At 41.8% G+C, this 25,682-nt stretch overlaps 1 protein-coding gene across 1 annotated transcript in view; it reads left to right on the top strand.

Moving 5' to 3' along the window:
• The window catches only part of SLC9A2 (solute carrier family 9 member A2), a 135,250-nt gene that overhangs the window by 18,804 nt on the left and 90,764 nt on the right, over nt 1-25,682 (top strand). The window contains exon 2 of the mRNA XM_073614757.1: nt 9,873-10,336. Coding sequence (XP_073470858.1) covers nt 9,873-10,336 — 464 coding nt within the window. The remainder of the gene's footprint in view (nt 1-9,872; nt 10,337-25,682) is intronic.

Below are 25,682 nucleotides of genomic sequence, written 5' to 3'. Positions count from 1 at the left end.
GTCTGAAGTTTCTTCTGTAGAAACAACACTCTTGCCTGAACTTTGTTCAGTACTAGACCCAAATACTTCAAACAATGTGTCAGTTCCAGCACCAATTTCTGAAGGTTCAGAATTCATCAAAACTGGACAGCCCAAGCCACACTGTCTGACAGCACCCTTGCTGACTGTTCATTCAACAGGAGGTCATCTAAGTTAGCACCCAGTCCCATACCTTCTGTGGGTGGAAACAGAAAGGAAGTGGGGGTAGTTAAAGGTACCCAACGACCAATGTAAATGAGGAATTCCTGTTGCATGGCCCAACCGGCCTACTAACCAAGTGAGTCTTCAAATAAAAGGGAAAGCGCTGAGGCAATGCCAAAGGCTCTGGACGTAGAAAGCGCGCAGCGACCAACTTCTTACCAGAATGGAGTCTTGTAAAATGCCTGAAAGTCACTTCCAGGCTATTCCCGCAATGACCAGTCCTACGGGGTTTGGACATAGCAATGCAAAAAAGAAGAAGAGAAGATGTCTTATCCTGGGCTTGTCTACAGTGTCCAATCCACCTGTGGATGGCAGTAAACCCAAAAGGTGAAACACTTCTTATTTCCCTAAATGGACGAGAAGGAAAACTTGTGTTCTCCATTTCTTTCCAGTGATGTTGCATGCTGCTCTGTTTATATGTCCTTTTTTGAGCAGACACCACCCCTTCCAATCTTCAATGCATCTATCAAAAGGTAGGCGCTACTACAACAAATAAAGCATTAAACGCAAACAAATATAATCTTCATACAAGTCCCATCGGTGTTATTGTAATCTTCATAGAAAGCTCCTTTCACCGTGCAAGGAAATGTGTGCTATTCAAAATTCTCTCCATATAGTGCTCCACCAACACGTATGAAAAATGCACACTTACCAATTGACTTATATTGTACCTGATCTTCTGCTCTTCCAACTGCCAACATCAACCTTATGTAAAAAAATGTATACTGTTTCCTGAGTGTGAATATCAGTATTACATAGCAGAGGCCTACAGTTAAAGTGGGATTACACCCTCCTGTCCTTTATAGCTAAGAAAGCTGCCATTTTAGTCCATGTTTGATCTGTAGTTGTGATCAGTTATGTCACCAGCTATTTGATGGCTTGACAGTTCGGTGAAGAGTGCAAGCAACTGTGACAGTTACCATTCACAGCATGCCTTGAATTCAACTGTTTTGGGAAAACACTGCCAATCAGTAGGTTTAGTTACGCTTGAATGTTTGATATTGTTATTGTTACTTAGAAGTTGAGAAACAGTTGAAGGGATTTACTAAAACTGGAACATGCAAAATTAGGTGCTGCTCTGCATAGAAACCAGTCAGCTTCCATGTTTTATTATCAAAGCTTAATTGAACAAATTAGAAGCTGATTGGCTACGGTGCACAGCTGCACCAGATTCTAAGTGCTGCAGTTTTAGTTAATCTCCCCCAGTATGTGTTATCAGCATGCATTGAGGCAGTTGATGAAGCAGCAAATGTCAGATCTCAGGATACATAGTACATCTGAGTCAAAATTTCAGTCACATGACTATATTTGCATATGTGTGTCAGCATGTGCAGGGATTTAACTAGATATCATGGAGCCCTCCTGGGGACTTTGTTTAGTGGTAAGTGGCAGAGTGTGCTGTGACAAAACCACCATTGATATTAAACTGGTAGTAAAGGCCCTCAGAGGAAGTCCTGATGACAAAACACGTCAGGGCGTGACCTTACGGCGACTGGAAGTGACGTTTGCGTTCCACGATCAGGAAGAGACAACCAGAAGTAAGTGGTGGACGATGCGTTCCTTCATTTTGTGAGTCTCGTGGGTCCTGCGCTGTGTAGAACGCCTTTTGGATTGCTGATAATTTTAAGTACTGAATTTAAAATAAACGAGAAAAACGGAATTACGCTATTTGAGCCCCTTTTTTCTGTCCGAGTACCTGTGGGAGATCCAGTACAAGCTCTGACACCCTCCATGACGTGGAAGACAGCTGTGGTTAACATACCAAAGCTTGATGTGTTCATCTTTCTGGTGAGTGAGAACCCCTAAGGGGAGTGTGACGCACGGCTTGCGGATTCTGGTGTGAGGTGCGCATCTTTTAAACCACATTAGGACCACCTTCTGTGTCTTCCTGGACTTTTATCACCATCTATCATTCTTCAATTTTCTCATTTGTCATTACCATATGAAAGCTGGTCATAATAAGCAATGACAGTAGTGCCGCTTTAGTAATCAGAGGTACCTTCGGAGTATCTGTGGACATTTACTATATTGTATGGTAGTAAAGCCTATCTTGTTTACTTGTATCTACAGGTAAGCTTAAAATCAGGCTTACCTGTAGGTACAGTAAATATCGCCTAAACATGCACAGTTTAGGAGATATTTACTATAGTAGCATCAGGTGCCATCCATTGAGAGAGCCATGCCTCTGCCTTGAATCCAACAAACATGAGCGGGAGCGTTGTCATCACGGCCCGGCCAGTCAAACTGCCGAAGCCCACAAACCCGGAATGAAGACCAGGTGAAGATGGAAGCCCTGTCAGCAGTGACAGTGTGCCGCTGGAGGGCTTCGTTCTAAGGTGAGTCTTTTGTAACATTATGCTATTATTTTGCAGGGGAATTTCTTTTTGCTGTTTACTACCGCTTTAAGATAAAATATGCCTACAGTATATGGGACAGGTAGCAGATGGCTGTCAGCATAGTCAGTCTTTTACTAGGGACAAGGCTATGGACAGAAGTTGTCAGGGAAGAGGGGGGCAGCAATGCAGGAAATTAGAATTTAACATGAATTTTCCAGCATACCACTCAGTAGCTCACCAGTTGTGTTCAGCATTTCAGATTGTGGGGTTTAGTGTAAATTCTAAATCCTCCTATCCATTCCACTGCCACAGGAAGCAAGTACAAGAAAGAGGCAGTCTAGTAGTAGGAAGAAAATGTTGTTGTAATAATAATAATAACTATCACATTATTGTTAAAGTAGAATTTTTGTAATTGCTCAAGCATTACTAGCAGTGGTATAGTATGTTCAAATAGATTACAATATTATATGTTATACTGGCTGTAGTTTAGGATAGTTTGAGTGATGGAGGTGATCTCATATTAATGCCAGTGAGGGCATGGCTGGAGAGAACAGGGATTAAAGGGGAACGAAAGAAGGCAGCTTTTTATTGCAAACGTAACATACTTTCTTGGCACAGTGCTGAGATTAATTCTTCTTATTATTATTATTCAGGATTTATATAGCACCAACAGTTTGCACATTACTTTACAAAATGAAGGCAGACAGTACAGTTACAATGCAATTCAATACAAGATGAATCAGAGGGCCCTGCTCATTAGAGCTTACAGTCCAAAATATGACTCCATGTGCATGCGTGGCGATCATGTCATCCCTGCTTGCCAATTGAGAGGCTGAAAACCCAGCACCCAGAAGTAGCCCGAGGAGAAGATGTCAGCTGCCGGTGAGGGATCCATGACTGAGGTGAGTATTCTGCAGACTTTAGTGCCAGTTCACATCTATGTGGCTTCAAAGTTGCTCAATTTTGACAACCAACATCCTGCACAACTTAATTTCGGCTTGCTTACGACTTCATTAACAGAAGTCAATGAAGTCGCCCCAGAGAAGCACAGGAACCTTTTTCTAAGTCTCAGCGACTTGAGTCGCACTGATTAGAACGGTTCCATTGACGTTAATGGGGTGCGACTTTGAACTCTCAAGTCACATGACAAGTCACGACAGTGTGAACCGAGCCTTAGTTCCACTTTACGAACTGACAGTTGGTATACACTTCCCTTGCCATTTTGGACAAAACAATATCCTAGTTTCATACATCGTATGAAATGCGAATAGCGGCAATGTTTCTCCCAATATGTTTAAAGTAGGTGGAAGTCATGCTAATGTAGGTAAACATTATGGACATATAGGTGGCATTTGACAGGCTGAAATATTAATATAATATAATATAATATAAATTCTAATCTAAATGTATCCATAGACATAATAGGCTTTGCCCAGCCAAGCTTCTATGAAGAATTCATTTTTATTGGTTTGCTGGGATTTCATTCTCTATAGCTTATGGTTTTACTGTAATGAGACATTGTAACACAGTAACTAGCTTAGGCTGTATTATAAGGAAGCTCCTGCAATGATTTTGTTAATTTGTAACACTTTATTACTCTACCACAATTGCAGTAGTTGCTTTTATATGGCGATGACAAAGCTGGTTGTGAACTTCAAATGTGTTATAGATGTCCTGTATGATTAAATGGCTTATCATTTTCCATATAAATGCTGATATCCCCATGTCACATGTAACAATTAATATTTTCCATTTACTAATATGTGATTTTAAAGAGCTGACGGTGCATTGTTACATTGCAAGTTTGAGCAGCCACTAATAAAAGGTTGTGTTGTATGTTTTAATAAAGGAAAAACACTTTATTACTACAAAAATAGCTTGAAAAGGGAAACTTGTTTCCTACTTAAAGTGGTTGTGAAGGCTAAAAGCTTTTTTTTTCCCCTAATGCATTCTCTGCATTAAAATAAAAAAAAAACCTTCTGTGCCAGAGGACCCCCCCAGCAACAACCCCCCCCCCCCCCCGATACATACCAAAGCCCAATTTCGATCTAGCTATGTGCACAAGAGCAGCGGCAGGGTGGCTCGGAAATAAGGCCACATGAATGCCCCAATAAAGGAGGAGGTGGGAGTGCTGGCAAGGGACCCTAGAAGAGGAGGGCCGTAGCTGCTCTGTGCAAAACCACTGTATGCCCAAGTAGAACATGTTTGGTATTTTAATATAGAAAAAAACCCTTTAATACCACTTTTAGAGGAATTAAACCAATCTGTATTTTAGTGGATCTAAAGTTAAAAAAAAAAAAATGAATGTGGAAGAGTTGTATAAGATGGCAATGTCAAGCAGGAAGCACAGTGCCATCTGTGATGGAGAAGGGCAAGCAAATGTTTGCCAGCATGAATAAGTAATAAGTGCTCCAGTAGCCTCACCAGACTTGGTTCTGCTTCAAAACTGTCACCTTAACCACTTGCCGACCGTCTCACGCCGATATACGTCGGCAAAGTGGCACGGGTGTGCAAAATGAAGTACGTCACTCCGTCAGTGCGATGTCCGCTGGTGGCCCACGATCGTGGCATGGAGAGACAGAATGGGGAGATGCCTATGTAAACAAGGCATTTCCCTGTTTTGCCTAGCAACATGACAGGGATCTTCTGCTCCCAGTGATCGGGAGCAGTGATCTCTGCCATTTTCTAGTGAGCCCATCCCCCCTACAGTTAGAACACACTGAGGGAACACACTTAACCCCTTGAACGTCCCCTAGTTTTTAACCCCTTCCCTGCCAGTGACATTTACACAGTAATCAGTGCATTTTTATAGCACTGATCGCTGTATAAATGCCAATGGTCCCAAAATAGTGTCAAAAGTGTTAGATCTGTCCACCGCAATATCGCAGTCATGATAAAAATCGCAGATCACTGGCATTACTAATAAAAAAAAAATAATAATAAAAATGCCATAAATCTATCCCCTATTTTGTAGACATGATAACTTTTGTACAAACCAATCAATATACGGTTATTGCAATTTTTTTTTTTAACCAAAAATATGTAGAAGAATACATATACGCCTAAACTGAGGAAGAAATTTGTTTTTTTGGGATATTTATTGTAGCAAAAATAAAAACTATTGTTTTTTTTTCAAAATTGTCGCTCTTTTTTTGTTTATTGCACAAAAACTAAAAACCGCAGAGGTGATCAAATACCACCAAAAGAAAGCTCTATTTGTGGGGGAAAAAAAGGACGTCAATTTTTCAGTTAAAGTGACGCAGTGCCATATCGCAAAAAAGGGCTTGGTCAGGAAGGTAAATCCTTCCGGGGTGAAGTGGTTAAACAAACTATAAGCGTTCAGTAGAATTTCAGTAACAATTGAAATTTTTGTTAAAAGCCTGCTGAAGACTGCAAGCCATCAGCACTTCTACTGTAGACTAACTTCTGAAATCTGGAACTGAAGGCTTCAAGAAATACACATGGGGTTGATTTACTAAAACTAGAGAGTGCAAAATCTGGTGTAGTTGTTTCTGGTAGCCAATCAGCTTGTAACTTCAGCTTTTTCAATGAAGCTTTTACAAGAAAACCTGGAAGCTGATTGGTTTCTATGCAGAGCTGCACCAGAATTTGCACTCTCTAGTTTCAGTAAATCAACCCCATTGCTCCTACAATAAAATAAAATTGATTTATACAAGGAATTAGAGTGCTGCATATTTTTCGAAAGTTTATCTGGGCTACAACATGTCTTTCCAATATAGTGATTATAATAAAGGCAGTGCCACCCACTGAACACACATTTTCAAAGGGTTTTTAAAGTGAACTAGAATATCATTATCTGCAGAACAGAAGCAGATAAGAATGCTCAATAAAGGTTTTCAATCTCTTTAAAAGGCTTGCTGTGTATATATTTGATTTTGAGGAGAATTTTTTTTTCCAAATTCAAATGCCACTAAGCAATATCCTTATTCTCCAAAATAATCTATACGCCACTTAAAGTGATTGTAAACCCTTACACGCCACTTTTCCCTACAGGTGAGCCTATAATAGGCTTACCTGTAGGTACTAGAAATACCTCCTAAACCTGCATGGTTTAGGAGATATTTTCCATATATGCTTGCGCCAACATCGTTGACGCATGCGCACTGAAGAAAGGGCAAGATCGTGCCGTCTCTAAAGGGCCCGTGCCTGTGCCGTCGGCTCCCACGCACAGGAGTGATGTCACACGAATCCAGCCAGTTACAGAGCCAGAAGGAAGGAAGAGGGGTAAAGATGGATGTGTCCACCAGCGGGGACCTCTGGGACATTGCGGGCTTCGTTTGGAGTTAAGTGCAAAATAATGGACTAGTATGCGATGCATACTAGCCCATTATGCTTTTACTTTGCAGGGAAAAAAATGGGACGTAAAACCCATCAGGGTTTACTTCATCTTTAATAGTCATGTAATCTATTTTTCATTAAATAATTTCTTACTGTGTTTTACTATTCCCTGTGAGTTCTTGAACCTCTCCTTTTTCTTTTTTTTTTTTTACATGTTACAACCAAAAATGTTAATGTATTTTGTTGGGATTTTATGTGATACACCAACATAAAGTGGCACATAATTGTCAAGTTAAAGGAAAATTATAAATGGTTTTCAAAGTTTTTATACATAAATAAATAATAAATAGTGTTGCATGTATTTGTATTCATCCCCCTGAGTCAATACTTTGTAGAACCACCTTTCGCTGCAATTACAGCTGCAAGTCTTTTTGGGGATGTCTCTACCAGCTTTGCACTTCTAGAGAGTGACATTTTTGCACATTCTTCTGTGCAAAATAGCTTAAGCTCTGTCAGATCGGATGGAGAGCGTCTGTGAACAACAATTTTCAAGTCTTGTCACAGATTCTCAATTGGATTTAGGTCTGGACTTTGACTGGGCCATTTTAACAAATGAACATCCTTTGATCTAAACCATTCCTTTGTAGTTTTAGCTGTATGTTTAGGGTTGTTGTCCTGCTGGAGGGTGAACCTCCATCCCAGTCTTAAGTCTTCAGCCTCTAACAGGTTTTCTTCTAAGATTGCCCTGTATTTGGCTCCATCCATCTTCCCATCAACTCTGACCAGCTGACCCTGCTGAAGAAAAGCATCCCCACAACATGATGCTGCCACCACCATGTTTCACGGTGGAAATGGTGTGTTCATGGTGATGTGCAGTGTTACTTCTGCCACACATAGCATTTTGCTCTTAGGCCAAAATGTTAAATTTTGATCTCATCTGACCAGAGCACCTTCTTCCACATGTTTGCTGTGTCCTTCGCATGGCTTCTCACATACTGCAAATGGGACTTCTTATGGCTTATTCAACAATGGTTTTCTTCTTGCCACTCTTCTATAAAGGCCAGATTTGTCGAGTAAATGACTAATAGTTGTCCTGTGGACAGATTCTCCCACCTGAGCTGTGGATCTCTGCAGCTCCTTCAGAGTTACCATGGGCCTCTTATTTTTTTATAACCTAACCCTGCTTTAAACTTCTCCACAACTTTATCCCTGACCTGTCTGGTGTGTTCCTTGGCCATCATGATGCTGTTTGTTCACTAAGTTCTCTAGCAAACCTCTGAGGCCTTCACAGAACAACCATATTTATACTGAGATTAACCGCTTCCCACCCGCCGGCCGTCAAATGACGGCTGGGCAGCACGGCTCTTATCCTGGGTGGACGTCATATGACAGCCCTCCAGAACGACCACTCTTGCGCGCATGTGGGGGCGCGCATTGCGGCTAGCCCACACCGCTACACCGATCTCGGTAAAGAGCCTCCAGGAAGGCTCTTTACCATGTGATCAGCTGTGTCCAATCATGGCTGATCATGATGTAAACAGGAAGAGCCGTTGATTGGCTTTTCCTCACTTGCGTCTGACAGACGGGGGTCTGTGCTGATTGTTTATCAACACAGCCCCCCTCGGATGCCCACCCAGGACCACCAGGATGCCACCAGGGATGCCACCACACTGGACCACCAGGTATGCCACCCTAGACCACCAGGGAAATGGCAATCAGTGCCCAGGCAGCTGCCAGTCAGTGTCCAGGCAGCTTCTAATCAGTCCCCGTCCCTAATGCCTGCCAGTGCCATCAGTGATTCCTATCAATGCCATGTATCAGTGCCCATCAGTACCACGTATCAGTGCCCTCCAGTGTCCAGCATTGCCACCTATCAGTGCCCAGCAGTGCCGCCTATCAGTGCCACCCATAAGTACCCATCAGTGCTGCCTATAAGTGCCCATCATTGCTGCAAATCAGTGCCACCCATCAGTGACACCTACCAGTGCCCATCAGTGCCACCTATCAGTGCCCATTGTCAGTGCCCATTAGTGCCACCTCATTGGTGCCGCCTTATCAGTGCCCATCAGTGAAGGAGAAAACTTACTTATTTACAAAATTTAATTTTTTAACAGTTTTAAACAGAAACAAAAGAAAAACTTTTTTTTTCTTCAAAATTGTAGATCTTTTTGTATTTGTTTAGCAAAAAATAAAAAACGTAGAGGTGATCAAATACCACCAAAAGAAAGCTCTATTTGTGGGAACAAAATGATAACAATTCTGTTTGGGTACAGTGTAGCATGACCGCGCAATTGTCATTTAAACAGCGAGAGCACTGAAAGCTGAAAATTGGCTTGGGCAGGAAGGGGGTGTAAGTGCCCTGTATTGAAGTAGTTAAATTACACACCGATCAAATCTATTTACCAATTAGGTGACTTCTGATGGCAATTGGTTCCACTAGGTTTTAGTTAGGGGTATCAGAGTAAAGGGGGATGAATACAAATGCACAGCACACTTTTCAGATATTTATTTGTAAAAAATTTGGAAAATCGTTTATCATTTGCCTTCAACTTCACATTTATGTGCCACTTTGTGTTGGTCTATCACATAAAATCCCAAACAAAATACATTTACATATTTGCTTGTAACATGACAAAATGTGGAAAAATTTCAAGGGGTATGAATATTTTTTCAAGGCACTGTACTCTATGCACACTACAAATCTGAAAGTCCATCTCAGGAGCAAGCAAAAGAGGTTGGCTACGTTCCCACATACAGTGGGACGAAGAAGAACAAATGTGTCCAACCTCTAACAGGAAGTAACAGCAATATAAAGGGGGAGTTTGGAAAAGGTTGAGAGCAATAGAAGGTACTTTTCTGAGTTGAGAATACATACTTGAATAGAATAGAGTTTAGTATCATTTTAACAAGGGCACCTTCATTAGTTTTTCTGTGATAATGTATGAAAACCTGTATTTGAAAACCTATTAAAACAGGACCTTTCTTTTTGTCGCACAGGGTTCCATCTTTACCACAAGCTGCCCACCATAATTCCAGAGAGCTGTCTCCTTATCTTGGTCGGATTACTTCTTGGTGGAATAATATTTGCAGTAAACGAAAAGTCTCCTCCAGCGATGAAGACAGATGTCTTTTTCTTGTATCTTCTCCCTCCGATTGTGCTTGATGCAGGGTATTTTCTCCCCATGCGCCCCTTCTTTGACAATGTGGGCACAATATTCTGGTATGCAGTGGTAGGCACACTTTGGAATGCCATTGGAATTGGGATATCACTTTTTGGAATATGTCAAATAGAAGCCTTTGGGCTGTTAAACATTTCATTGCTGCAGTGCTTGCTATTTGGTAGCTTAATCTCGGCTGTAGATCCAGTCGCAGTTTTGGCTGTTTTTGAAAATATTCACGTCAATGAACAATTGTACATTTTAGTATTTGGGGAGTCCTTGTTAAATGATGCTGTCACTGTGGTAAGTAAATTGTTTTTGGATCACTTTTTAGTTGTAGAACAGTATAAAATTATGTTTTAAAGAGGTTCACATTTTTTATCTTTTCTGTAAGGAATGGAGTCAGAGAGGGGCACATAGAAAGGGTCTGTGGGCAAGGGTAAAGCCTCATACACACCACTAGTTTTTTTTTTGTAAAAAAAAAAAAAAATGACAGCTTAGGTCAATGCCGCTGTACTGACAATTCAATGTTAGTACAGCGATCTCCACTTCTATGCTATTATGTTCTGACAGGGGGGCGCCCCCCCCCCCCCCAGAACACTTTGGTCAGTGCCCGCAGCCACTGGGAGCTGAACAGCCGGCTTCTGTCGGACCGGCTGCCATACACACAGGCTGAATGTCGGACGGTTTCTATTGAACCGACCAATACTGGCCAACATTCGGCCCTTCTGTACTAAGTTAATAACAAGCAATCTTGTTTTAGGTAGAACCATTACTTTTAAAAGTGTAAACCTAAGTACAACAATCAGTGACAACATGACTAATATATGATTGTGATAGCATTGTGTGTTGAAAAACCAGTCAAGGAGTCTAACAACTCAGAAATGGGTGTTGCTCATGGCTGCAGTGTATACACAACAATTGTAAAGTATTAAAGAGATGCAAGATAAATAGAAACCAATGAGATGTCCAGCTGAAAGTAGGTGCAACACATAAAGATATCCTTATTCTCCAAAAATAATCCATACACATTGTGAATGAGTGCTGCGCTTGTGAAAATTATCCAACTAAATGGGAAAATCTATATTGTAACAGGCATAGGTATTGTAAAAATAATTAAAATCTTATACCAAAGACGTGAAAATGGCACAACAAATGATCAACTACACAATAAACAGTAAGAAGCTGCACCTAAATAATATGTTCAATGTCGACCAAAGTCCATAACACAAACAGTGCTCTGGTTAAAAAAAACACTGTAAATTGAACACAGGATGGGTGACACAAATCCTCCGTCAGATCCCCCAAAAGTTTAGTCCTGCCTGGAAGATTGGCCCTTACTACAAAGATCAAACTCACATGAAGGGCACAGTAGGGTTGATTTACTAAAACTGGAGAGTGCAAAATCTGGTGCGTCTGTGCATGGTAGCCAATCAGCTTCCACTTTTTTTGTCAAAGTTTATTTGCTGAAGTTAGAAGCTGATTGGCTATCATGCATGGCTACCAGGGCTGGACTGGGATAAAAATTTGGCCCTGGAATTCATCCAGACTGGCCTACTTTAATTGTGCAAACAAGCACAAAAACAGTATATAAACTATACGCAATTGTGCAAAAAAAAATAAGTAGCATAACATCCTTAAGGAGTCCTCACTAAACTCTTTTATTATTTCACTTATTCTCCTCTGTATTTTTCTCATCTTTCTCACATCACTGCGTGAAGATGAGGCAGAACCAAGAAAGCCATTACTTTGACAGGCTGTCACTGAAACCGGTGTGCAATTGTGCAAAAAAAAATAAGTAGCATAACATCCTTAAGGAGTCCTCACTAACCTCTTTTATTATTTCACTTATTCTCCTCTGTATTTTTCTCATCTTTCTCACATCACTGCCTGAAGATGAGGCAGAACCAAGAAAGCCATTACTTTGACAGGCTGTCACTGAAACCGGCCCACTGAGCCATCGGCCCACCGGGAAACTCCCTGTAGTCCCCATGGCCAGTACATGCCTGATGGCTACACTAGATTATGCACTCTCCAGTTTTAGTAAATCAACCACAGAATCTCCAATTCTGGCAGATGGATTCAATCAAACTACAGCACACCAATCAAGATTCTGCTCCCCAGCTCCTTTTAATGATCAGAGGTTCACATGGACTCAGCCTCAAACATGCCCTTTGGATGCCTTCCTGTCAGTAGCTTGATAACTGTCTCAGCAGAATGGATGGCGATGGATGCAGTGCAGGTCACAAAATCCCCAAGCTGGGCAATGATGGCTTTTGAATAGACATGTGCACACTGAAATATTTTGTTTTGGAATTTCGTTTTCGTCCGAAAAATACATTTATTTAGTTACTCCCAAAATTCGTTTTTATTTATTTCGCTTTTCGTTAAAAATTGTGTTCATCCGAAAATCCAAATGAATTAAGGTCGAATCTGTCATTGAAGGCTTATGGTGTCTGTCGAATGTTCAAAGAAGATTCGACAGAGCAGCTAAACTGCACGACGCCGTATAGTTTAGCTGCTCCGTCGAATCTTCTCAGAACTTTCAACAGACACCATAAGCCAAATATTCGACATTTGTATGTTTTTCGCTGCTTTGTCGAATCTTCGTCGTTCATGTTGAATGTATATAGTTCAAACAGAAAATGGACTGGTGATAGAGATCACTGATCATACAAGTAACAAGAAAGGGTTTATAGAATCTATATAGAATCTCAATCTATAATATAAAATCTATAATAATAAACCCCCCCCCCACATCACAACACTAGCAACACTAGTATCACTATCAAGTTCACAACACTAACACAATAGCAGCAGATTATTATGAAAAAGTTAAGTTGTCGCAATGAAAACGAAAATAAAGCATTTGTTTATGTCGGATCTTTCGTTTGTCGGATTTTTGTTATCATTTGTTAAAACGATAATGAAAATCCCTGAAATTTGGACAAAAATGCATTCAGACGAAAACGAATGAACATGTCTACTGTTGAATAGATCACTCTTTCTCTAGATATTTCTACACTAATAGCACTTCTTCAAGGGTCAGACCAAAGGGAACATACCACACTGTGGCTTCCCACCCCAGCCTGCACCTCCCTTTCAGATCTTGTCCTCTGTGTCTCTCTCTCCCCACTGCAACCTTGCTTCTTCCTTGGGTTCCTCAGTTTACTCTAGAAATATTTGAAAATGAACTTAGCCACCCTCTAACAGAAAGCTGGATCACAACATCAAAAAAAGGGAATTTGGAAGAGGCTGAGAATAACAGAACATATTTTTCGAGTTAAAGCTATTTTGGCTATAATTCTCCTGTAGGTCATGGGGGTGCACTTCTTTCTGCACTCCTTTGACCCATTTTCAGATGACAGCGGGCTAAAGCTGGCATTGCTCAGCTGGTCCAAGCTCAGGAAAGATCTAGACTTTGCAGTCGGGATACACCCAGAAGCCTGGATCGGTAGCTGGATCAGCCTCTGAGCGAGTGGCTAAGAGACTGAGTGATGAGGGAGAAAGAAGGCGTCCTGTGACCTAACGCATGAATCGAGTTGATAAGTAAGTTTATTCTAAACAAATAAATGAATACAACGGAAATTACTACATATTCATAAAACCAGGTTACAATATTCTAGGGCTGTTACTGATTAAAATTTTTGTGTTCGAATAATCATTTTTTTTTAATCGATTAATCGACTAATTTCAATTAATTATAATGCACATACAGATCCAACTACTTTTAGCTAATCTCCTTGCATTGCTTGTCACTTAATAACGTAGACATGAAGGTACAGAATGTGTGTTACCAGGTAAATAGAAAGGCAAAAGTCTGAAAATAACCAATGCAGCCAATACATTTAAAGACTGGTGAAGTACAATATATATATTTTTCATTTTGGTTTAAGCTATGCTTTTTATACCTTCATCTTTCACTGATTTAGCCATTCTGTTTCTTTTCTTCCTTTTACCATGTTTATGATTGGTACCTGTATGGTGATTTCATTATTGATCTTTATTCAGAAAATAGTAGTTATCAAATTGCTCATATAGCACAGTAGCAATTTACTTTTCTAAAATGGGCATTAATAGCTTGTGCTTTTTTGTTTTATTTTTCAAAATAGGTTTAGCAATCCATATAAGCATGAGTCATTCTATAAACTCAGCTTTATGCATCACTGCTGGAAACAGAGCAATATACACAGCAACACAAGGAATTATTTACAATTCTGTGAACACATATAGGTGCTTTGAAAGAGAAATAAATACAAAGGAAAAGACAGCTTGCAGCGACATTAAAGCAAGGAGAGCTTTCAGTTACTGAAATTTAGGTGATAAAAACAAAAATTACTGATCTTGTGTAAAAAAAAAAAAAAAAAAAAAAAAAAAAAAAGGAAAAAAAATCATATGGTAAAAAGCTTGGCACTGGTGAGCTGGCTGCTATTGTGGCACAATGATCAGGACCTGTTGTTGTTCAGTTGGTGATATCTTCCTGGATTATCATTATATGACTGACGTCACCGGACTCCTCCCCCTTCCCTTCGTTAGCATACGGAGGCACTTGGGGAAGGGGGAGGAGTCAGGTGACGTCATTGTCCGTGACGTCACCGAATCTCCAACGGAACTCCCTGAAGACCCAGAGGCTGGCGGAGATGTGAGTACCGATCAAAACAATTTTGATCGATCAAAAAAATTAATGATTAATCGAGGAATTAATCGTTAATTTCCACAGCCCTACAATATTCTCATTTGATAAAATAGTGGGAATGATTAAAAAACCCATGCAGGCCTGATTCAGCCATTGATTCAGCGCAGGAGAATATCTTTTCTGGCTAACAGACTGAGCCAGCCTTAGCCGTTCCCTCCACCCTGATGCTCCAGTGAGCGCAGGAGGGGCAGAGCAGAGAGCTGGTGACTGATAGCCAAAGGCTTTCTGCTCAGTGAAGACTGAGAACTGAGCGAGCAGCAGTCGTAGAAGCAGCAGAGGAATTATTATTATTATTATAATTATACAGGATTTATATAGCGCCAACAGTTTATGCAGCGCTTTACAATATAAAAAAGGAGACAATACAGTTATAATACAATAAAAAAAAAGATTAAGAGGGCCCTGCTCAGAAGAGCTTACAATTTAATAGGGTGGGGCAGGTGGTACAAAAGGTTGTAACTGCGGGGAATGAGCTGATGGAAGTGGTAGAAGATTAGTTGGAGATGTGATAGGCTTTCCTGAAGAGATGAGTTTTCAGGGATCGCCTGAAGGTAGCAAAAGTAGGGGATAGCCGAACCGGTGGAGGTAGCGAGTTCCAGAGGATGGGAGAGGCTCTGGAGAAATCCTGGAGACGAACATGGGAGGAGGAGACGAGAGAGCTTGAGAGCAGGAGGTCTTGAGAATAGCGGAGAGGACGATTTGGGTGATATTTGGAGACAAGATTGGTGATGTAGCTCGTTGTGAATTGCTTTGTATGTTGTAGTTAGTATTTTGAATTTAATTCGCTGGGTGATTGGGAGCCAGTGTAGGGATTGGAGTAGAGGGTTGGCAGACACTGAGCAGTTGGTAAGGTGGATAAGTCTGGCAGCAGCATTCACGATAGACTGAAGAGGGGATAACCTATTGAGAGGCAGGCCAATGAGAACGGAGTTGCAATACTCAAGGCGAGAGATAACAAGGGCGTAAATGAGGAGCTTGGTGGTTTCATTTGTTAAAAAGGGGCAAATTTTAGAGATGTTACAGAGGTGAATTCTACAAACTTTTGACAACGATTTGACTTGGGGCTGAAATGACAAGTCAGAGTCTAGGATTACACCTAGTACCCTGACGTGAGGGGAGGGACTGATTGTTGCATTGTTGATTTTGATGGAAAAGTCATGGAGGGGGGCATGGGCGGGGGGGAATATTAATAGCTCAGTTTTAGAGAGATTTCGTTTTAAGGAAGTGGTGTGACATCTATGCTGATATGTCAGTTAGTAACTTAGTAATGCAAGAGGAGACTGAAGGAGTGAGGTGAGGAGTAGACAGATAGATTTGGGTGTCGTTGGCATATAAGTGGTATTGGAAGCTGTGGGAGGCTATCAAGTGACCAAGGGAGGAGGTGTAGATAGAGAAGAGAAGGGGTCCAAGAACAGAGCCTTGGGGGACCCCCACAGAAAGGGGCAATGGAGAGGAGACAGAGTTGTAGGTTTCACTGAAGGAGCGCTGTGATAGATAGGCAGAGAACCAGGATAGAGCAAAATCTCGGAGGCCAAGGGAAATGCAGTTTATTGAGAAGGAACCAGTGGTCAACAGTATCAAAGGCTGCAGAGAGGTCAAGTAGTAGGAGTATGGAGTAATGGCTGTTGGTTTTCGCAGTTAGTAAATAGTCAGTGAGTTTTAGTAAGGCCGTTTCCGTGGAGTGCTGCGAGCGAAAGCCAGATTGTAAGGGGTCAAGAAGGTTATTTTCACTGGGCAGGAGCTAAGACGGTTGTAGACTAAGCGTTCTAGAAGTTTAGAGGTGAATGGGAGCAATGAGATGGGTCTCAAGTTGTTCAGGTTGGTGGGGTCCAGTGAGGGCTTTTTAAGTATGGGAGTGATCTGTGCATGTTTTAGAGGGGAGGGGAAGGTGCCACTAGAGAGGGAGAGATTGAAGATGTGAGTGAGGGAGCATAGGATAGAAGAAGAGGGTGACCATAGTAGTTGTGAGGGAACAGGATCCAAGGGACAATTGGTTAGGTGGGCATCTGAGAAAAGTTTTGTAACCTCTTCAGTAGTAGCCAATTCAAAAGAGGAGAGTGTTGAATGTGCTGTTAGGCAAGGTATGTTGGGTGGGAAAGATGTACACACAGTGGAGGTGTCCTCACGAATTGCATCAATCTTGTCTTTGAAATGATTGGCAATCTCTTGGGCATTGAGTGATTTAGTGGGTAGAGGGGGTGGGGGATGAAGCAGAGAGTTAAAGGTTGAGAAGAGCCGACGGGGACTGGATGACTAAGTATTAATAGGAGAGACAAAGTAGGCTTGTTTGGCAGCATGGAGGCAGGAATTGTATTTTAGAAGGGCATATTTATATAGGGTGAAATCTTGCAGGCATTTGGTTTTACGCCACAGTCGTTCAAGAGCACTACAATGTCTCTTGAGATTTCTAGTGTTGTCAGTTTGCCAGGGTTGTAACGGTCGGGGCCCGATTCTGCGTGTGTTTAGAGGAGCAAGTGCATCTAGTGATGATAAGAGTGAACTGTTGTAGATAGAGGTGGCCAGGTCAGGACAGGACAGGGGGGAGATTATGTCATATAGGTGGTCAGTAGCAGAATAGAGAAGAGAAGGGTTAAAGTGGCGAAGGTTCCTACAAGTAATTGTTTGCTGCTTGGAGGGATGGGTGGTTGGAGGCAAGGGTACAGTGAAACTAATGAGGTTGTGGTCAGAGAGAGGAAAGGGGGTGTTTGTGAGGTTGCCAGGGTTGCAGAGATGGGAGAATACAAGGTCAAGGGTATTACCATTGGAGTGATGCTGCATCCACCTAGGTGAGTATAATTTTTTTTCTAAAATCCAAACTTTTTCTCTGATACTCCTACTAGTTAACACACTGTACGTATTCAGGTATTAGTACTATACAGCTAAATGGTGGCCATCTCTGTGTCCTTAGTACTTCATTCAGGGATTTATTCTTCTGGCTGCAACCAACATACTAGTGGTGTCATTAAGATATTATTAGGATATTACATATCCTGCTCAAGGTGACCTGCTGGTAGTACATTTTGAAGTACTAAAAATATAACATGTAGTCATAAGATGTACAATAAAATAAAGGATCTACTATGGAACACTGTGGAAACAATTACCTAGATAAAATGTTTTGCAGCACAATACCAAACTTTTAGTTCTTTACATCTATAAAGGAATGCATTTCCTAATACTCTTATATTACTGATAATACTGATCACAGTGACTGGATCCAGTTGGCTAACCTTGTCTGTGTATATGTTTTTATTACTTTAAATAATCAGCTTCTGCACTTACATTTTTCTTATTTTTTTAAGTAATGAATCATATCTGTAAATAACTGTATGAGGACTGTAATTTCTTCTCATTTAGATTACAGATTAAAAGTCGTTTTTACTATTTTGAATTTTGGAACTGTTTTTGGCACTTGCTAAAATATCATAGCTATACATAAATATACAGGGAAGATCTGCTGAACATCAACGTAACAGTTTATTCTCTTAAATAAGTGTATGTCATAGATAAAAATATGTTCTGTATGTACAGTACGTTTCTATCTATGTATACACCATTTACCTTTTTTCGTTTCAATAAGCTTGATCATGTATGGATCTGTTCCCTGGGTTTCAAATATCAGTTAGTCAATGTCAAAGTAACCTCTTTAATGCACCTGTATATATACTGATATTTTTAGGATGGAGTGTTGTGCATGACTACTTATATCAATTTTTTTTGTACTATATCTAGAGATGTAGAATGCAAACTCATTTATACGTGACCACTGCTCTTTGCGCCAGTAATAATGCTGTAGATTATACGTGATTGTTTGGTTAAATATTACCATTACTTTGTATGTCAGATCTCCCGTACAGTATTTGTATAGTAAAAGATTTGTGCCAAGAATACTAAAGCACTACCAATTGTCAATATGTACACATCTAGCCAAAGGAAGTGAAGCCTAGATTCTGTTGAGGAAGATCTAGGAAATTCCGAATTTTCTAAACTCTACATTTTACCTGTTATCTTCTGTTGCTTTTTGGGGGGAAAAAAAAACCTAAAACGGAACGTGTGGTCGTTTACTGAGGTAGTAATATTGTAAAAATAAAAAAAGTTCAACTAAAACTTTAACTGCTGAGCTCATTAAAAGCGAGCCCACGTGTGTCCATGGTGTGGTTTATGTTCACACATTGTATTATAAGGCTGATTTACTGAAGAAGTTAAAAATCTTCAATTTTCATGTTAAAAGCAAATTTCTGATCACTTTGATTATCAAATAATGTCCATATGCTTTTTACATGATTGAATAATTGAAGTGAATATTCAAACATTTTTTTTTACTCTTTTAGTAAATCTGCCCAATTGTATTTGGGGGAGAGAAATGCCTTTTCATGTCCCAATGAAACACAAAGTAGATATGTTTGTACTGCTTTAAAACAATAATCCTGGGAATCCAATATACACTATATTAGCAAAAGTATTGGAACGCTTGCCTTTACATACACATGAACTTTAATGTTATCCCAGTCTTCGTCCGTAGGGTTCAATATTGAGTTGGCCCACCCTTTGCAGCTATCAACTCTTCTGGGAAGGCTGTCCACAAGGTTTAGAAGTGTGTCTATTGGAATGTTTGACCATTCTTCCAGAAGCGCATTTGTCAGGTCAGGCATTGATATGGAGGAGAAGGCCTCAGTTGCAGTCTCCACTCTAATTCATTCAAAGGTGTTCTATCGGGTTGAGGTTAGGACTCAGTGCAGGCCAGTCAAGTACCTCGTGTCTTTATGGACCTTGTTTGTGCACTGGTCCAAATCATTTGGTGGAGGGAAGATTATGATGTGGGCTCGCTTTTCAGAGGTTGGGCTTGGCCCCTTAATTCCAGTAAAGGGTACTCTTAAGGCGTCAGCATACCAAGACATTTTGGACAATTTAATGCTCCCAACTTTGTGGGAACAGTTTGGGGATGGTCCCTTGCTATTTCAACATGACTGTGCACCCGTGCACAAAGGAAGGTCCATGAAGATATGGTTGAGCGAGTTTAGGGTGGAGGAACTTGACTGGCCTGCACTGAGACCTGACAAATGCTCTTCTGGAAGAATGGTCAAACATTCCCATAGACACACTTCTAAACATTGTGCACAGCCTTCCCAGAGGAGTTGAAACTGTTATAGCTGCAAAGGGTGGACCAACTCAGTATTGAACCCTATGGAAAAAGACTGGGATGCCATTAAAGTTCATGTGAGTGTAAAGGCATGTGTCCCAATACTTTTGGTAATATAGTGTAGTTTCCTTTAGAACTACCTGCAGCTAATTCAGGTAAGAATGTGTGCCATTTTTGGAAAAATTACTGACTTGTGCAAGAAATTCAGGTACTGTAGTTCTAACTATCGGCATTTTTAGAGCCTGTAGCTATAGAATTACCACCAGTTTGCAGAATAGGAAACATCGGTAGTTAAAAACAACTCTGAGCTGGTGTACAGAGGTATGTTGTTGGGGGGCAGCCACTACACAACGTACAAAAGCATACTCATTTTAGCATGTGGGATGGTGTGAACAAGTCCCTAAACTTAAAGTGATTGTAAAGTCTTGTTTTTTATTTTTTTTAAATAAAAAACATGTTATACTTACCTTCTCTGTGCAGTGATTTTGCACAGAGCAGCCTGGATCCTTCTCTTCTCGGGTCCCTCTTCGCTGCTCTTAGCCTCTCCCACCTGTCGAGTGCCCCAACAGCAAGCAGCTTCCTATGGGGGCACCCGAGCCAAGCTGCACTCCATGTGTCCATTCAGACAAGGAGCTGCTGTTCAGCCCCGTCTCTCCTCTGATTGGCTAACTGATTTTGATTGACAACCACAAGAGCCAATGACGCCGTGGCTGTGTCTCAACCAATCAGGAGGAGAGTCCTGGACAGCCGTGGGAATCGTGGACATCTCCGGACAGAGATGGGGCTTGAGTAAGTATGAGGGGGTGTTGGGGAGGCAGCTACACACAGAAAGTTTTTTATCTTAATGCATATGCATTATTATAAAAAACCTTCTGCCTTTACAACCCCTTTAAAATGCATGCAGTTAGTACATTCTATCTGTTGAGCACTTCAGTTTTTCTTGCAGCTATTGGGTCAGTGAACCAGTCTGTCCCAGTCCCTTTTGACGAGAATTTGGTGCTGTGAAAACCATTGCTGGTAATGCAGTATGGCTATTCGCATACCGATTGCAGGCTCCTTGATGTCTCTTAACCTCTGTAAGTGTCATGTAAAAAAAATCTAAGTTCTAATAACATTCTTGCAGTCACCAATAAAATTCAAACACATCTTGAGACTTTAAATGTCATTGGTGATCCAAAAGGCAGGAGGAGAGGCAGTTAGAGGCAAGTAGACCATAAAGTGCTGGTTGCATTTCATTACATAGAACTTGAATCACCAGGTTGAGGATTCTTTAACCACTTCAGACCTGGAAGAATTTACTCCCTTCCTGACCAGGGCACTTTTTGCAATTGGGCACTGCGCCGCTTTAACTGACAATTGCACGGTCGTGCGACGTGGCTCCCAAACAAAATTGACGTCCTTTTTTCCCCACAAATAGAGCTTTCTTTTGGTGGTATTTGATCACCTCTGCGGTTTTTATTTTTTGCGCTATAAACAAAAAAATATCGACAATTTTGAAAAAAGCATTATTTTTTACTTTTTGCTACAATAAATATCCCCAAAAAATAATTAAAAGATCATTTTTTTTCCTCAGTTTAGGCCGATACGTATTCTTCTACATGTTTTTGGTAAAAAAAAAATCGCAATAAGCTATTATTGATTGATTGGTTTGCACAAAAGTTATAGCGTTTACAAAATAGGGGATAGTTTTATGGCATCTTTATTAATATATTTTTTTTTTTTACTAGTAATGGCAGAGATCAGCGATTTTTATTGTGACTGCAACATTATGGCGGACACATCGGACATTTTTGACACATTTTTGGGACCATTGTCATTTATACAGCAATCAGTGCTATAAAAATGCACTGATTCCTGTGTAAATGACACTGGCAGTGAAGGCGTTAACCACTAGGGGGCGGGGAGGGGTTAAGTCAGTACTAGGGAGTGATTCTAACTGTAGGGGGATGGGCTAGCTGTGACACGTCACTGATCTCTGCTCCCGATGACAGGGAAGTGGTTAAGTGCAGCCCTTCGTAAATATTAAAGCTTTATATCTACCTCTTCAGCAGGTTGCGGGGGGTGTGCGGAGCACGTTCCTGTGCAATTCCGGTGTGAACTGGCATTTTAAGTTGTTCAACGTGGTGGAAGGGTCACTTTAAAGAGGTGGAAGGGTCGCTTTAAAGTGGTTGAAGGGTCGCTTTAAAGTGGTTGTAAACCCTTAAATATACCCAATGAAGGGACTATCCTCAGATGATACACAGAGATTAAACAAATTCTCCTGCATAAGTTGTACTTGTTTACTTGCTGCTTTCTCTTCTCTACATCCATTCAAAGTGCTAAATTTATAAACTTGCCTGAGGAGAACTCTGGGAGCTGATTGGAGGGAAGAGGCACGCCCCCCTTCACACAGCTCACAGGAACAGAGCTGAGTCTCTCAATCTGCTGAAAGTCCCTACCCGTCACAATTTTTCTCTTGGTGTCCAGAAAAATTGTCAGAAGTGATTCATGGTGATAGCAAAGGAATGAAGCAACAGACAGAAATGACACTTAGTGCTCTTAATTGAGACAAGTACACACTATAGAGGGATATGATTTGTTCATATTTCATGTCTGAGGTTTACAACCCCACTTTAAAGAGGAGTTCCAGCCTGTAAAAAAAAAAAAAAAAAATCAAAGTCAGCAACTACAAATACTGTAGCTGCTGACTTTATATTATAATATTAGGACACTTACCTGTCCAGGGATCCCACGATGTCGGCACCCCAAGCCGATCCGTCCATCGGCTCTGAGTGCAGGTGTCGGCATCTTCACTAAGGGAACCAGGAAATGAAGCCTTGCGGCCTCAGAGCCTGTTTCCAACTGCACATGCATGAGTCATGCTGCGCTTTCTTAACCACTTCAATACCAGGCACTTAGACACCTTCCTGCCCAGGTCAATTTTCAGCTTTCAGAGCTGTTACAATTTGAATGACAATTGCGCGGTCATGCTACACTGTACCCAAACAAATTTTTTATCATTTTGTTCCCACAAATAGAGCTTTCTTTTGATGGTATTTGATCACCTCTGCAGTTTTTATTTTTTGCGCAACAAATAAAAAAAGACCAAAAATTTTGAAAAAAAAAACAATATTTTCTTTGTTTCTGTTAAAAATTTTTGTAAATAAGTATGTTTTCTTCTTCAATGACGGGCACTGATATGGCTGCACTGACGGGCACTGATATGTCGGCACTGATGGGCACCGATGAGGTGGCACCAATGAGGTGGCACTGACAGGCACTGATGATGGGCACTGATAGGCGGCACTGATGCACACTGATAGGTGGCACTGGTATGCGGCACTGATGGGCACTCATAGGTGGCACCGATGGGCACTCATAGGCGGCACTGATGGGCACTCGTAGGTGGCATTGATGGGTACTTATGAGTGGCACTGATGGGTACTTATGGGTGGCACTGATGGGTGGCATGGATGGGCACTGATAGGTGGAAACTGATGGGCACAGATGGACACTGACAGCTGGCACCGATGGACACTGATGGGTGGCACTGATGACACTGATTGGTGGCACTGATGACACTGATTGGTGGCACTGCTGGGCATCACTGAAATATAATGGTGCCAATTTGTGGGCACTGATTGGCACAGATTGGGTACAGACTGGGCACATTGGGCACATGTGGATGGCCATGGGGTACATACCTGGCCATCCACATGTTGCCCCCTTACCTGGTGGTCCTAGTGGCGTCCCTGGTGGTCCAGTGTGGTCATCTGAGGGGGGGCTGCACTGATAAACAATCAGCGCTGCCCCCCCCCGTCAGGAGAGCCGCCGATCGGCTCTCCTCTACCCGCGTCTGTCAGACACGAGTGAGGAAAAGCCGATCAACGGCTCTTCCTATTGGCATCGTGATCAGCCGTGATTGGACACGGCTGATCACGTGGTAAAGAGCCTCCGCCGGATTCTCTTTCCCAAGATCGGTGGAGCGGTGTGTCACACTGACACACCGCTCCACCGATCGCCGCGATGCACGCCCACGCGGGCGCGCAGCGGCATGTTATCCTGCTGGATGTCATATGACGCCCAGTCAGGATAATGGAACCACCGCCCGGCCGTAAATCTGCTATAGGCCGGGCGGGAAGTGGTTAATGGTCCCGCTGTCTTCTGGGACCTGTGTGTCTCCCATAAGGCAGAGGAGGGAAAGAGGAGGGGCTGAACATTTTGTAGATTGCCGCCCAATGATTGCGGCGATCTTACCTGGAAATGGGAGTGGGTACCTGGTTTTGACAGTGTAGGGGGGAGGGACGCAAACAAGCGGAGCTCCCCCTTTTGGATGGAGCTCCGCTTTAAGGTAAACTGAGCAAACTTTTTGACTTCAGCATAGCTGCATTGTTTGCTGGATAGCATTAGCAACTCGCTGATTTCTTTCACTTTTATGTTCGCATGTCATTGAAAGAGTTATTTGCTGCTTTTCACTTACCATTGTATTCAGTATATAAAACAAATAACCTTTTTTATTTTATTTAAGAAAACTTTGGATAACTTTTTACCTTTCCCCAACTGTGATAAGTTTTCATCTCAATTCTGACAAGCAACAGCACATCACAGCAGTATAGCCTAATCCTTTCTGGCTTCTCACTGTGTAGACTTCCTCACTAAGCTGTGATCCTCAGGTCATTTCCTTTGCTGTTGTGTGGTGAACGCCTTGTGACAAATCCTGAAGCCCTAAAACAAACCATGGAATGATGTTTAAAGAGGATCATATGACTTTTTTAAACGAATATATAGAGGGTAAAATAAGTATTGAACACGTCACCATTTTTCTAGGTAAATATATTTCTGAAGGTGCTATTGACATGAAGTTTTCACCACATGTCGGTAACAACCCATACAATCCATACATACAAAGAACCTAAAACAAATACATTCAGAAATTAAGTTATGTGTAATAAAATGGAATGACACAGGGGAAGGTGATTGAACACATGAAGAAAGGGAGATGCAAAAAGGCATGGAAAGCCAATACACCAGCTGAAATCTATCATTAATTAGAAAGCAACCATGCCCCTTGTCAGTGCAAATTAATATCAGCTTGTTCAGTTTCAACTAATGACCTATAAAAAGGTGTCTCATTACCAAGGTGTCACACAAGAAACATCTTATGATGGGTAAAAGCAAAGAGCTCTGGGGGCTCATGCGCGGTGGCTCCATGAGCGGTCGCTCGTTCTGAGAGCTACGCTCCGCTCCAGCCTACATCCGCCGCCACAGCTACCACAAGCAGCAGAATCAGCCGTCTGGACCCCCTCACCATCTCCTGGAGTCCTGAGGGACCCCCTCGCATGACCGGGGGCTCTGTCAGACGGGATTTATCCCGCTTCCTTGATCCCGGCCCTCAGATCGCGGCCTCCCCGAAAACGGCGGCCGCCGGCGCTACACGAGGCCTCACTTAGCATCCAGAGGAATCCTCAGAAGACTTCCCTCCTCTGCCACCACGCAAAGACAAGATGCAGCCCCAAACTGTGAGTAACCCTTCGGAGGGGATCTTGACTACATCTACCTCAGAATCAGTGGGCTGCAGTCCCATGGATGTCCCCCCCCTCTCTCAGATGGGTGAGGGCTGTTACACATCAGGCCCCCAGAATGTCTTCCCTGCTCCCACTCCCACTCTTCTCAGCTCTAATGGAAACATTTTCCAATATGCTCTCAAGGGGGCTAGCCCACACTGCCTCACAAATCACCACCACTATACAGGCCGACCTGCAGCAGCTGGGCACAAGAATTGAAACGATCGAAGCTAAGACCGATCAAATCGCCGCAGTTGCCAATCAAAACAC

The sequence above is a fragment of the Aquarana catesbeiana genome, linkage group LG02 (assembly GCF_042186555.1).
Source record: "Aquarana catesbeiana isolate 2022-GZ linkage group LG02, ASM4218655v1, whole genome shotgun sequence".
Lineage (NCBI taxonomy): Eukaryota > Metazoa > Chordata > Amphibia > Anura > Ranidae > Aquarana > Aquarana catesbeiana.
Note: the sequence above shows the minus strand (reverse complement) of the source record. Positions and strands in the feature narration are given on the sequence as shown.